The sequence below is a fragment of the Oncorhynchus nerka genome, unplaced genomic scaffold (genome assembly GCF_034236695.1).
Source record: "Oncorhynchus nerka isolate Pitt River unplaced genomic scaffold, Oner_Uvic_2.0 unplaced_scaffold_2440, whole genome shotgun sequence".
NCBI lineage: Eukaryota > Metazoa > Chordata > Actinopteri > Salmoniformes > Salmonidae > Oncorhynchus > Oncorhynchus nerka.
In genome coordinates, this window is record NW_027038869.1 from 25,388 (window position 1) to 40,769 (window position 15,382).

The window sequence follows — 15,382 nt, forward strand, 5'->3', positions numbered from 1 at the left end:
AGATATGCACACTTGGTTGACCACTTTAATTTCTTACTCATTTTTTAAATGCTCATCTTCTGTAAACCCATTTTTCTTTTTAGATTTTATTTAATGCATTTCTGTCATCTCAACCTTTCTGGCTCTCTGTACTCATGAACCCCTTAGAGCAGTGGTATTCAAAGTCAGCATCTCAACCCATAAGGGAACTGCAGTGGGGTCGCTAAAATGCGAAAACATTCATTCGTCATTGTATGGGACAATATAGACACGTTTTTGAGAAAGATCATTTGAAAAATCTATTTTTGAGTAAATGTATTTATTGGTTTATTTTAATTTCGATGAGATGAACATTAATTTTTTTGGGGGTTTCAGTAGGTTTGGAAATTCTTCTGGCCAGAAAAAAAAATTGGTGTCCCCACTGAAAGAGTTTGAATATCACTGCCTTAGAGATGAGTAATGTACTAAAACCACCACACAACATCCTGATGGCAAGAGAAAGGTTTGGTTGAAGGCACTGCACTCCCATCAGCCAAGAAACAAACTGTTACAGTTTGTGTTGCTCAAGTCTCCCATTTGTCAATTTCTTTGGAAGTAGTTTGTCAAAGAGCAAACCCAGACCTGTTTCAGATTAACAGTGGTTTGGCTGGTGTGAGTCAGTGTTTTGATATGGGAACATATCAATATGGTACCGTCATTATGTTATTAATATTCTTAATGATTGGATTGAGAGCCTGTGAGAGATATATATATATATATCTATGACATGACTGCAGGATCAGTTTCAATATGAATGTCTGGATGAGTGATCAGTCTTCTCAGCAACCCTTCTACCCATTTATAGATCCCTTTGTGTCATTTGACTGGCACTATTTTGTGTGATATGTGCTCTTGTTTCGGTCACTTCGGTCATTATTGAGAAGTTGTACTCATGACTCAACTTGTCCCTTCTCTCTTCATCTTCCTATCCTCTGTCCAACTTTACTTTTGCCCACTCCCTTCACCAGTTCCTTTCTCTTATTTTTCTTCTTGCAGTACTGCATTACAGGAGCAAAAGGAATGTGAAAAGAGAGCACCTCCTCCCAGCCTCCAGAAGCAAGCTGGAGAGAGGGAAAAGTGTGAGAAATGCAAGACTTGATACTGCCAACTCAAGTTCAAGCCATTTTGTCAATATGACCTGATGTTGCTGTGTCTTATACATGGGAGCCTGACTTCAATTGTTTTAGTCAAGTCTTTTGAATGTATTTTATTTGACTATTTCTTGAATCAAGACAACATTCAATGTCAGATTTTTTCCCACTCTAGTTTGCCAGAAACAATCTATAGTTAGTAAGGTTTGCCAGAAATCTATGTCTATAGTTATGATGGTTTAGAGGTATCGGCCTTCCTATGTGTTAATGTATACTGTTTGTCCAGAAACATTTGCATGCATTCTTGTTTTTCATAACCAGGGTGTTCTCTAGAAATTGATTTGTCATTGTCAACATCTCAAGTGCAGATCAATATTTAGTAAGGCAACCTTTTTTGGTCAGTTAATATTTGGCATCTCTGTAACCTCAATGTATTTTGTCAGATGCCTCGTTGTCTACCTGTAAATTAATTTGCCTGCATTTGGTATTTGTCGTAATACATTGGGAGATATTTTAACTTGGAAACACATTAAGTATCTCTAGCATTTTTGGGATTTGAAATGGATCTGGACATACAGCATACAATTGATTCTAGATATTTAAAAAATCTTATCTGCTTATATTTGGCCACATTCCTGTCAGTTTTGAGTAGTCCGGTAGTAGTTGGCTCCCATATCAGAATGTTGCTCTGTCTTGCTCTGTACCTTTCCTAAACAGGATGCTTCTCTGTCTTGTCTCTGTTGATTTCAGACACCTCTTCAACAGTGAAGTCAAGTTCATGTAGCGTGCTATCTCCTGGTCAGATGTTTAACATTGTAGAACCTCTCATATCTCACATTGATGCTTTAGTTCTGATACATTCATATGTTTTGTTCAATGACAGTTTATAACTGTACATTTCCATTTAACTAACAATGCTTCTCCTTTTAAAAATGTGCTGCTCCTCCTCTTACACTCTCAACTGTTACTTCTGACACCTGTGGGTTTGTTTTTTCCTCTTGAACTTCTTGAAGCCCATCACTGTGTAACTCCTGCCTCCATTTGTCCTATTAGACTGCACTTGAACAATTCCCTTTTCTTACTTCAGCCTGATGCATCGGTTCATTTTTAATTCTTCACTGTCTTTAGTGGATTTGTTCTGTTGCTCCTTTTCTCTCCTCACTCTTCTTACCTGCATGTGTCCCCTCCCTCTTCCCTTCTATCAGAATATCTCCTTTCTCCACCCTCTTCATGTTGAGTATCTGTTTGCTAGTGACTATTGTTGCTGAGTAACTATCCATTCTCGGTAGTAAGTATTGCTTCTACGCTGCTCAGGTGGTTTCTGTTGCAGCTAGCTGAAACTAAAGGATATACTTGCAAAATATCCCTCCCCAGTCTCAACCCTCCCTGGATTGTATTTGAAATGAAATACTCCCATTTTGTAAATACTGTGTACATATGTATTTTTTTCTTGAACCTAATAAAATAAGTTTAGAAATAAGTATTGTTTGTCTTGAGTTATAGAAATGACATGTTGCACTTCTACTTAATTAATGTACAAATTGCATCAAACCCAGAAGACTACTCAAACTGAACATTGTTAAAGGCATTTATTATTTTAATAAAAATCTGAACTGAGAGACAGCAATGGACCATCAATCATATTACAGGGACAGTTCAGTGAGTTGATAGATTGATGTCAAAGTCCTGAAATTCTGGCTATCATGTCACTGATCAACATGATTGCACTGTTTCTAGGGATTGGCACAATATTAAATGTCAAAAGAATGGCTCACAGTATGACCAGAGAGCAGTTGGGAAAAGGCATTCAAAATAATGAGGAAATTGAGTAGGCTGAAGAAGCAACAAGCACTAAAGCTACAAGCCATAGAATAGAAATCCTCATTACCATGTTGTGGAGAGAAAATTCTACAAGATTCATCTCTTCTGTGTAAATTCATAATGAAGGAAAATAAGTTCTAGGAAGAGAAAAGCACACAGGAATAAGAGGTGACAGACAGAGCAGGTACAAGAGAAAAATTAAAGCAAGGGGCATAGAACATGAGGGAATATTCTGACTAGACTACTGAAAGATGAAAGCAAGGGACATAGAACATGAGGAGAGGGAATATTCTGACTAAACTACTGAAAGATGAAAGCAGTTTTTCACAGGAGCTCAGAAGACAGGAAAGCATTCAGAACAGGTGAATGGAGAAGAAAAACAGCATAACATAAAGAACTAAATACAAAGCTGAAAGAGGAGGACCTGAAGAGGGAAAGGGGAGGACCTGAAGAAGGTCAGAGGAGCAGAGGGAAAGAGGAGGACCAGAAGAGGTGCAGAGGGAAAGAGGAGGACCTGAAGAGGTGCAGAGGGAAAGAGGAGGACCTGAAGAGGAGCAGAGGGAAAGAGGATGACCTGAAGAGGGTCAGAGGGAAAGAGGAGGACCTGAAGAGGAGCAGAGGGAAAGAGGAGGACCTGAAGACGAGCAGAGGGAAAGAGGAGGACCTGAAGAGGGTCAGAGGAGCAGAGGGAAAGAGGATGACCTGAAGAGGGACAGAGGAGCAGAGGGAAAGAAGATGACCTGAAGAGGGACAGAGGAGCAGAGGGAAAGAGGAAGACCTGAAGAGGGACAGAGGAGCAGAGGGAAAGAGGAGGACCTGAAGAGGGTCAGAGGAGCAGAGGGAAAGAGGAGGACCTGAAGAGGGTCAGAGGAGCAGAGGGAAAGAGGAGGACCTGAAGAGGGTCAGAGGAGCAGAGGGAAAGAGGAGGACCTGAAGAGGGTCAGAGGAGCAGAGGGAAAGAGGAGGACCTGAAGAGGGACAGAGGAGCAGAGGGAAAGAGGAGGACCTGAAGAGGGACAGAGGAGCAGAGGGAAAGAGGAGGACCTGAAGAGGGTCAGAGGAGCAGAGGGAAAGAGGAGGACCTGAAGAGGGACAGAGGAGCAGAGGGAAAGAGGAGGACCTGAAGAGGGTCAGAGGAGCAGAGGGAAAGAGGATGACCTAAAGAGGGTCATAGGAGCAGAGGGAAAGAGGAAGACCTGAAGAGGGTCAGAGGAGCAGAGGGAAAAAGGATGACCTGAAGAGGGTCAGAGGAGCAGAGAAATAAAAGAAGATGGACAGAACATTTAGAAAACTTTAAAATAGGAAAGCAAAATAAATGACAGAAAACAGAAAAAGAAGAAATTGGAAATGAGTTCTAGCTTAAAGCAAACAGAAAGATAGAACTCACAAGTCAGGTAAAAGAATCAGGAGGTTGTAATGTTAGTATTAGGAAATAGTTCATGTTAATAGAGAACGTATATACCAAAGTGTAGAGCGAAGCAGAATTACAGAAATGATCAAAGACAAGAAATGTAAAAGTGGCACAGCTAGATGACTACAAGACAGCGAAGAGGACAGTGTTTAAAAAGCAAAAGGAGAGTTTAGAAAGAAAGAGGAAATCTGAAACAAAGAGGAAAGAATTGCAGAATATCAGTCAGTAGCAGAGGAAAAGTGGAATAAAATTCAGATACAGAAGTTGGGAAAAGAAAAAGCAAGATTGTGTAAATGGCAGACTGCAAGAGGAAAGATTAACCTAGAAAAAGGACAATTTAGGGGAAAATAAAGGAGAAATGCTGTTGGGAAAATAGAGAAGAGGACAGCAGAAGTAAGAGGCGAGGAAGGTAACATTACAGTGAAAGAAACTAGCAAATGTACAATTTAGAGAAATACATGATAAGATACAGAGTCAAGATGGCGAGGAAATTATTTGAAAGCATTAAAGCAGAGAAATAAAGTTTAGAAAATGAAGATAAATGTGTCAGTAAAGAAGAAGACAAAGGGTGAAGAAAGAAAGCCATAAGATTAATAAACAAAAGGTGAAACGGATAAAGAGTGAAGAAACACGAGAAGAAATGTAGCTAAATAAGTTTAAAATTGCCATTAGATTGAAAGAAAGGGAAATTATAAATCTGATAGCCATGCATAAAGAAAATAGAAAAAAGAACAGACTTGAAAGCAGAGTTTGAAAGAGAGCGAGAGAGAGAGAGAGCGAGAGAGAGAGCGAGAGAGAGAGCGAAGAGAGAGAGAGAGAGAGAGAGAGAGAGAGCGTTGTTGAAATTGAATAATACCCTGATGAAGGCATCACAGTCAAACCGTTGTTGAAAGTGAATAATACCATGATAAAGTGTGACTTTAGTTTCCATTTCAAATTGATATTGTAGGCATGGTTATCTAACCCTCAATTATCTCGTAGGGTTAAGGCTAGGGTTAAGGCTAGGGTTAAGGCTAGGGTTAAGGCTAGGGTTAAGGCTAGGGTTAAGGCTAGGGTTAAGGCTAGGGTTAAGGCTTAGGGCTAAGCGCCAGGTTACAACTTAGCTAGGATAGGGATGACAGGCCATCAGGCCGGGCGCTCAGGCTGGCTTCAGGGCTGGACAGGCTAGCGCCAGGATAGGCTCAGGCTAGGCGTCAGGCCAGCCAGGCTGGCTAGGTGTCACGCCAGGCTAAGCGCTCAGGCCAAGGCCAGGCCATGATAGGCTAAGGATAGGCTAAGGATAGGGCCAAGGCTAGGCTAAGGATGGGCCAAGGCCTAGTGTCACATAGGTTAAGGCTAGGGTTAGGCCAGGGTTACCAGGCTAGGTTACCAGCGATAGGGTTAAGGCGTCTCCACAAACAGTGAGAGAAAACAGAACAACAACAGTAAAGCTTGAAAGAGAAGTATTTTTTCCACTTCCTAGAAGATAGGAAAACAAAGAAAGTAAAGAAAGAGGGGAAATTAGTACAAAAACTAAAGCTGAACTTTGCATAAAGAAGAGGTTTAGCCCATAGGTTGAAACACACGCAGTAAGACCACACACTACAGCAAGGCAGGCACAGGGCTGGGTGTCTAGGTAAAATACTGTTGCCCCCCTAGAACTCAAATATGAAGTTATATGCTCTGATTTTAAGTTAAGATTCAGTCCTTGCAGTACAAAGGTACTGAACCAGAAACAGTTACATAAACATATGCAGACAGTCATTTCTGTAAAAGACCCACAACCTTCTTGCACTGGTATCAGTCAGCCTCAAAACGTACAGTTATGTTGAGAAAAGGAACACTGAGAATATAAGTTTGAGCAGAAGAGTGAAGGACTGCAAAAAGAGGCATTGAAAAAGAGAAAGGAAAATTATGTGAATCAAAGAGGAGAGGAAAGGGAAACAGAAACAATGTTTTATTGAGAGATCAACAGCAAATAAAAACAACAGTGAAGCTAGAGAGTACAGATGGAGAAGGAGATGACCCATAGAACTAGAACTCATCCGATTATTTCTATGGATGGAACACAGATTCAAACAGAATGGAGAGAATAAAGAGAGAAGAGAAGAGAAACAGATGAACACTACAGTTTAACAGGACAGAGGAAATAAGGGAAAGCACCATAGAGGTTACAGGTTCATCAGGCAGAGCGAAGTAAAACCCAGAATGAGGCTGCCATAGAAAAAGGATAAAGTGGGTTGAGCATTATGCAAAGCAGAGAGAAGATGGATAGAAGCTCAACAATGAAAATAAGAAAAAATGTTTTGTTACAGTTAATTAGTTGAGAGAAGTAATGGCTCCTGAATGCTTTTTTGACAAGTGAAACATTTTTAGAATCAGAGGTAGATTGTTAGGAAAGCAAAAACATACGTACATTTTATGCAAATTATAGTTTTCTGGTTCTAGAAGCATTTCAAAAAAGATTACTGTGCACATTAACAATACCAGTGCCATTGCTGTCTCTCATAGCTTGTGCTTTGAGTATTGATGTCGTCACATACTCCAACACACAAGCACACACACACACACTTCAACGTCCTCAAACAGTGCGCTACATCATTAACAAAACTCATCAAAATAAGTTATTTAACTGTATAAAATGTCATTGTACTCTACAACTTGACTCTTGAGAAGTCAAAGGCTCAGACGTTGATCAATTTTTTTTTTTACAAAGGTCAACATGTAGAGAAACCAGTATTGTTGTGCCACTTGAGTTGCAGTATTTCACCATGAAGTCCAGCCAATGAAAAATAAAATGGCTCACATTCAACTCTCTCTGTTAGAATAGTGAAAGAGTAGCTTATAACCCAGGTACGGAGGCAGAAATCTTTACATTCTTAAACCCTGGAACAAATCTGTGGCACAAACAATACAGATTAAGTGTAAAATAAAGATTTTAAATAACTGTCTATACATTAGATCAGGCTCTTTATTCTATATGTATTCTCTGATAGAATAAATCGTTAATAACTACTACAGTATTTACACGTTCAGTCGGTTGGATTTGACAGTCTCCAAGTGGAGGGAGTCAGACAGGAGGTGACACAGAGCTCAGTGATGTCATAACCTGTCCTGAGTTATTGTCCTGGGACTGGCCAATCCCGGATGAGGTGGCGGGGTCACAGAACGGCTTCCAGGCTCCCATTGGGCAGCTCAGTAAGGGGTGAAGCGGTTGTATCCTCCTCTGTACAGACTGGCCTAGAAATAAGTAGAAGATATGATGGTGAATTGGTGCCCACTGGCGGGTTGAGACGGATTCCTTTTTGAGACTCGATTAAAGTCTGGCTCGTGGCTAGAAACAATGGTCTGGACTTAGTGGGTCATATGAACACTTTAAACGTTGGAGAGGTACTGCTATGAGTTTTAAAGAGGCTCACCATTGTTCCGACACCGTATGTTGCCGTGGGTCCCACTGAATGGTGGTAGGGATCCGTTGCAGCAGCATAAACTCGGCCATATCTGATGGACAGACAAAACAAAACGCCAAATGAGAAAACATACTAAACCAGCATGGTCTCATAGACTAGACGTAACATAGTAAACACAAATCCGGGACACTCAAATTATTATGATATGTTACCTTTGGTACGGTTACATAAGACAGAAGGTTACTTAAGGAAAAAAGGAGAGGAGGGTGGGCGGTTCAGAGTGGCTGGGTGGGCGTTTAACTCAAACGTCATGTTCGAATTTCGTTACGGACAACTTTGGCATTTTAGCTAGAAACTTTGCAATTACTTATGACTTTTTAGCTACTTTGTAACTACTTTGCATGTTAGCTAACTCTTCCCCTAACCCTTTAACATAACTCCTAAACCCTAACCTTAACCCTAGCCTTAACCCCTAGCCAATGTTAGCGACCTAGGTAACGTTAGCCACAACAAATTGGAATTCGTATCATACGTATTGCAAATTCTTAACATATTGTACGAATTGTTGCCATTCGTAACATATCATACGAAATGGATGATGAACATCCATAAATGAATACATACAGTGGGGCAAAAAAAGTATTTTGTCAGCCACCAATTGTGCAAGTTCTCCCACTTAAAAAGATGAGAGGCCTGTAATTTTCATCATAGGTACACTTCAACTATGACAGACAAAATGAGAAAAAGAATTCCAGAAAATCACATTGTAGGTTTTTTAATGAATTTATTTGCAAATTATGGTGGAAAATAAGTATTTGGTCACCTACAAACAAGCAAGATTTCTGTCTCTCACAGACAGAACTTCTTCTTTAAGAGGCTCCTCTGTCCTCCACTCATTACCTGTATTAATGGCACCTGTTTGAACTTGTTATCAGTATAAAAGAAACCTGTCCACAACCTCAAACAGTCACACTCCAAACTCCACTATGGCCAAGACCAAAGAGCTGTCAAAGGACACCAGAAACAAAATTGTAGACCTGCACCAGGCTGGGAAGACTGAATCTGCAATAGGTAAGCAGCTTGGTTTGAAGAAATCAACTGTGGGAGCAATTATTAGGAACTGGGAGACATACAAGACCACTGATAATCTCCCTCGATCTGGGGCTCCACGCAAGATCTCACCCCGTGGGGTCAAAATGATCACAAAAATCCAAGAACCACACGGGGGGACCTAGTGAATGACCTGCAGAGAGCTGGGACCAAAGTAACAAAGCCTACCATCAGTGACACACTACGCTGCCAGGGACTCAAATCCTGCAGTGCCAGACGTGTCCCCCTGCTTAAGCCAGTACATGTCCAGGCCCGTTTGAAGTTTGCTAGAGAGCATTTGGATGATCCAGAAGATGATTGGGAGAATGTCATATGGTCAGATGAAACCAAAATATAACTTTTTGTTAAAAACTCAACTCGTCGTGTTTGGAGGACAAAGAATGCTGAGTTGCATCCAAAGAACACCATACCTACTGTGAAGCATGGGGGTGGAAACATCATGCTATGGGGCTGTTTTTCTGCAAAGGGACCAGGACGACTGATCCGTGTAAAGGAAAGAATGAATGGGGCCATGTATCGTGAGATTTTGAGTGAAAACCTCCTTCCATCAGCAAGGGCATTGAAGATGAAACGTGGCTGGGTCTTTCAGCATGACAATGATCCCAAACACACCGCCCGGGCAACGAAGGAGTGGCTTCGTAAGAAGCATTTCAAGGTCCTGGAGTGGCCTAGCCAGTCTCCAGATCTCAACCCCATAGAAAATCTTTGGAGGGAGTTGAAAGTTCGTGTTGCCCAGCAACATCCCCAAAACATCACTGCTCTAGAGGAGATCTGCATGGAGGAATGGGCCAAAATACCAGCAACAGTGTGTGAAAACCTTGTGAAGACTTACAGAAAATGTTTGACCTCTGTCATTGCCAACAAAGGGTATATAACAAAGTATTGAGATAAACTTTTGTTATTGACCAAATACTTATTTTCCACCATAATTTGCAAATAAATTCATCAAAAATCCTACAATGTGATTTTCTGGATTTTTTTCTCTAATTTTGTCTGTCATATGATGAAAATTACAGGCCTCTCTCATCTTTTTAAGTGGGAGAACTTGCACAATTGGTGGCTGACTAAATACTTTTTTGCCCCACTGTACCATACCAAACGTATCATTCTAATTTGAGTGTCTTGGATTTTCGTTCACTATGTCCGTCCAGGTTACTAAACAGATGTGCTAGTACTGTGTTAGAACAAACAGTGAGGTCCCATAGACCAGACTTGAAGACCACACTACCTCAACATTAGAGTGCTGCTTATCTCATGTTCTAAGTCCCCATTTGAAGGAAAAAGTCTTTGAAATCCTCATACAAACAGAGTCACATTGTCAGTCATTGGGCGCTGCTGCTCACCCATCACTGTATGTTGCTGTGGCAGCGGATGGTGATTGGGCAACTCTGTACGCTGCAGGATACCCGCCCTGATAGGAAAAAAGACATTCAGAGACAAGATAAACTTTTAGCTAAATACAAGGCAGACAGCCTGAAATAAGCTGAAATCAGAAGAAAAATGTCCACTTACATAGACTTCAGCTCCATATAATCCATCTTGGTACAGCACACTGAAAGGAGACATTCTATCATTCACACATTAAACAGTGAAAATTAAATCATTTACTTACACTCACAATGGAAATGGTTATTCATTTTTAAAATAGATTTATTGAAGATAGAAATGATCTTACCCAGGGTAGGCGGGCATGGCAGTGGGTGCGGCTGCAGCAGCTGAGCGAATTGTGTTGTAGACAGCCCGGCCCCGCCCACGCAGTGGTGAGCCCCGATAGGCCAGGGTGGGAGCAGCTACGGGGTAGGGGAAACTGGCAACTGAGGAGAGAGAGAAAGAGAGAGAGCTTACAGTACCCACTAGGATATGTACTGTAGCCACCCTGCCTTTAGAAGCAGGTTTATTGACTCCCCCAAGGGAACATGCTTTCTTGGAGCCATCGATAAGAGGTTGAGTATCACAGGTGGGATCTGAACCCGGGTCTCCTGCTAGGGAAACCCACGTCTTAACCATTAGACCTCCGCTACAAGGGGTCATGAATTCCGATTGGGTTTGATAGGGATACAGTACTAGAACATATATGACAAGGACAATCTAATACTGAAGTAATCAAACTCACCCGAAAACTCACATTGAAACTCACCGGTGTAGAGTTCAGGTGCATACATCGCTCCCATGACAGGGTTGATCTTCCATCCAGGGGCTACAAAGAGAGAGAGAGAGAAGGAGAGAGAGAAGGAGAGAGAGAAGGAGAGAAGTTAAGAGAGAGAAAGAGAGAGAGAGAGAGAGAGAGAGAAAGAGAGACGGAGAGAGAGAAGGAGAGAGAGAGAGAGAGAGAGAGAGAGAGAGAAGTTAAGAGCGAGAAGGAGAGAGAGAGAGAGAGAGAGAGAGAGAGAGAGAAGTTAAGAGCGAGAAGGAGAGAGAGAGAGAGAGAGAGAGAGAGAGAGAGAGAAGTTAAGAGCGAGAAGGAGAGAGAGAGAGAGAGAAGGAGAGAGAGAGAGAGAAAGAGAGAAAGGGAGAGAGATGTTGAGAGAAGGAGAAAGAGAGGTTAAACAACAAGTAAAGGAAGAAAGAGACAGTGGAGATCATGGAGAATAAAGGGAAAACACAGACACAGATCAGAAGTACAGAGTGCATGTCCACCCCTCCCACATGCCACGGAAAGATGTGTCCAAATAACTTTAGGTATCTTACTTGAAACCTCACCATTCACAAGTGGTGTTTGGGGTTTCTTGGTGACTATTCTGGCTGTAGCATTGTTCACCTGCACAGACAGAGGGTACAATTTCTTAGACAGACAGACAGATAAACAGATATTCAAGATAGACATACTATAGATAGTTATTCCTCACCTCAACCTTCCTCCCCTCAACGATAGTTCCGTTCAGTTTTTCCCTTGCTCGGTCTGCCTCCATTGCGCTCTCAAAGGTCACGAACCCAAAACCCTGAGAGACGGAAGAAGAAACATTTCTGATTGTCCAACTTGTCATTGTCTTGGTAAGGCAAAAAATAATAGGGCAACCAGGTTTCATTTGTTCAGTTTGTAATTTCTGATATTGAGTGGTCTCTCACCTTTGACCCTCTCTCATTAAAGATAATCTCCACATCCAGGATCTTGCCAAATTGCTGAAAGACAAAACCAGATCACAATCTTGTCCACAGGTTATCATTGAGGTTATAAGAGATGACAATGTTTCGTAGGATGACTTCATGTCTTGTGGATAATAAACCTGGACATAACCACTAGTTGTGTCTCTCACCCCAAACATCTGTCTGAGGTCCGGGTCTCTGAAGCGGAAGGGGATGTTGGAAACATGGAGACGCTTGGGCTGGGCCTTGCCTGACCCCTCCTCATCGCTACCACTTCCTGCTCCGCCCCCTGATGATACTGACACGCTCAGAGCCTGGGAGTCAGAGGTCACCGGAACCAGGGCATCGTCCTGGGTGAGAGAAGAGGAGGAGGAGAGGAAGAGAGGAAGAAGAAAAGGACAAAAAGAAAGAATAGAGGAGATGAGGAGGAAAGAAAGGAAGGAGAGGAGTGAAGGAAGGAAGAAGAGGAGAAAGAGAATAGACAGAGGAAGAGCAGGAGACAAAAAAAAGAAGGCGGAAAGGATGGGGAGAGGAGGAGGATAGAAAGACAGAGAGCAGGAGAAGAAGAAAAAGGAGGAAAGGATGAGGAGAGGATGAGGATAGAAGGACAGAGAGCAGGAGAAGAAGAAAAAGGAGGAAAGGATGAGGAGAGGAGGAGGAGAGGAGGAGGATAGAAGGACAGAGAGCAGGAGAAGAAGAAAAAGGAGGAAAGGATGAGGAGAGGAGGAGGATAGAAGGACAGAGAGCAGGAAAATAAGAAAAATAAGGAGGAAAGGATGGGGAGAGGAGGAGGATAGAAGGACAGAGAGCAGGAGAAGAAGAAAAAGGAGGAAAGGATGAGGAGAGGAGGAGGATAGAAGGACAGAGGGCAGGAGAAGAAGGAAAGGATGAGGAGAGGAGGAGGATTGAAGGACAGAGAGCAGGAGAAGAAGAAAAAGAAGGAGCAAAGGATGAGGAGAGGAGGAGGATAGAAGGACAGAGAGCAGGAGAAGAAGAAAAAGAAGGAGGAAATGATGGGGAGAGGAGGAGGATAGAAGGACAGAGAACAGGAGAAGAAGAAAAAGAAGGAGGAAAGGATGAGGAGAGGAGGAGGATAGAAGGACAGAGAGCAGGAGAAGAAGAAAAATAAGGAGTAAAGGATGGGGAGAGGAGGAGGATAGAAGGACAGAGAGCAGGAAAAGAGGAAAAAGGAGGAAAGAAGGACAGAGAGCAGGAGAAGAAGAAAAAGGAGGAAAGGATGAGGAGAGGAGGAGGAGAGGAGGAGGATAGAAGGACAGAGAGCAGGAGAAGAAGAAAAAGGAGGAAAGGATGAGGAGAGGAGGAGGATAGAAGGACAGAGGGCAGGAGAAGAAGGAAAGGATGAGGAGAGGAGGAGGATTGAAGGACAGAGAGCAGGAGAAGAAGAAAAAGAAGGAGGAAATTATGGGGAGAAGAGGAGGATAGAAGGACAGAGAGCAGGAGAAGAAGAAAAAGAAGGAGGAAAGGATGGGGAGAGGAGGAGGATTGAAGGACAGAGAGCAGGAGAAGGATATAAAAAGGTTCAAGGAAAAACAGAAAGAAGTCAGAGGAAACTAAGGACATGTTGCCAGTGGTCCATGCATGCACCTCTGAATAGACAACTAATTTTGAAAGATTTAGTAAAGTTCTGAGATAAAAACAGATTTTTTTCCACAAAATGTTTCTTTAAAATCTATCAAAACAGTTCATATGTTCTGGTACAGTGTCCCATTACAGAGGCATCGCAATGGATTGGAAAAATTGTGATAATTTTAATTGAATTAAGTGATCACAACTCAGTCCAAATAAGCATTCAGAAAATTCAAAGATCCTTCAGGAGTGAGGAGGCGTGAACAGTACCTCATTTTGTGAGGCGAATACATGCCAGTCTGCTTAGATTCTTTTAAATATGTACAGCAGAGGAGGCTGGTGAATGAGCCAGAAGGATGGCTCAATGTAATGGCTGGACTGGAATACATGGAACGGAGTCAAATAAGTTGTTTCCATGTGTTTGATGTGTTTGGTACCATTTCATCAATTCCATTCCAGCCATTACAATGAGCCCGTCCTCCTATAGCTCCTGCCACCAGCCTCCTCTGCTGTACACTAGCTAAATATTAGGCTACATAGTCATGTTGATTCAGTTATAACAACCAGCCAATACCGAAAGTAACAGCTTCCCCAACAGAAATACTTTGGAGGAACTGTAACTAAATACAATATCATACTGAACATAATTGTGATGAATTATACTTAGAAATTCACAATAACCTTGTAGTTCAGGTGACATAGATTATATAGAGACGTAAACAGTAAGCCTGCAGGAATACATTTTCATAATATAATCTCATTAAAATGCCCCCATGCAAAACCATACAGCATATAGTATTGTGCTTCAAAATCAAAACATCCACTATCCCAAAATGCACCACGATGCCAGTGTCTGTCTATTGGTCCGCCACAAACCAAGGGATTATATGAGTCCAAACAATAAAATTAAAGATGAAAAAAAATATTATACCAAAAAAATGAGTGAGCGAGAGCAGTGGGGGAGATAGGAGAGAGGGAGATAGGAGAGAGCGAGCAGAGTGCAATGTGAAAGGAAGAATAAAATGAGTGATTCGAGAGCAGTGGGGGAGATAGGAGAGAGGGAGATAGCAGTGGGGGAGATAGGAGAGAGGGAGCAGAGTGCAATGTGAAAGGAAGAATAAAATGAGTGAGTGATAGCAGTGGGGGAGATAGGAGAGGGGGAGATAGCAGTGGGGGAGATAGGAGAGAGGGAGCAGAGTGCAATGTGAAAGGAAGAATAAAATGAGTGAATCGAGAGCAGTGGGGGAGATAGGAGAGGGGGAGATAGCAGTGGGGGAGATAGGAGAGAGGGAGCAGAGTGCAATGTGAAAGGAAGAATAAAATGAGTGAGAGATAGCAGTGGGGGAGATAGGAGAGAGGGAGCAGAGTGCAATGTGAAAGGAAGAATAAAATGAGTGAGTGATAGCAGTGGGGGAGATAGGAGAGAGCGAGCAGAGTGCAATGTGAAAGGAAGAATAAAATGAGTGAGAGATAGCAGTGGGGGAGATAGGAGAGAGGGAGCAGAGTGCAATGTGAAAGGAAGAATAAAATGAGTGAGCGAGAGCAGTGGGGGAGATAGGAGAGAGGGAGCAGAGTGCAATGTGAAAGGAAGAATAAAATGAGTGAGAGATAGCAGTGGGGGAGATAGGAGAGAGGGAGCAGAGTGCAATGTGAAAGGAAGAATAAAATGAGTGAGTGAGAGCAGTGGGGGAGATAGGAGAGAGGGAGCAGAGTGCAATGTGAAAGGAAGAATAAAATGAGTGAGCGAGAGCAGTGGGGGAGATAGGAGAGAGGGAGATAGGAGAGAGGAGCAGAGTGCAATGTGAAAGGAAGAATAAAATGAGTGAGCGAGAGCAGTGGGGGAGATAGGAGAGAGGGAGATAGGAGAGAGC

At 42.3% G+C, this 15,382-nt stretch overlaps 1 protein-coding gene across 1 annotated transcript; it reads right to left on the reverse strand.

The window, feature by feature from the left end:
- Positions 1 to 6,452: 6,452 nt before the first annotated feature.
- On the reverse strand, positions 6,453 to 12,238 carry rbfox1l (RNA binding fox-1 homolog 1, like; the record flags this gene model as incomplete). The annotated part of the gene is given in 11 exon segments (XM_065014616.1): positions 6,453 to 7,560; positions 7,740 to 7,821; positions 10,184 to 10,251; positions 10,353 to 10,392; positions 10,516 to 10,654; positions 10,978 to 11,037; positions 11,529 to 11,598; positions 11,687 to 11,779; positions 11,907 to 11,960; positions 12,095 to 12,211; positions 12,213 to 12,238. Coding segments are annotated over 11 exon segments (794 nt in total), but the record flags the coding sequence as incomplete, so codon positions are not given.
- Positions 12,239 to 15,382: the final 3,144 nt, after the last annotated feature.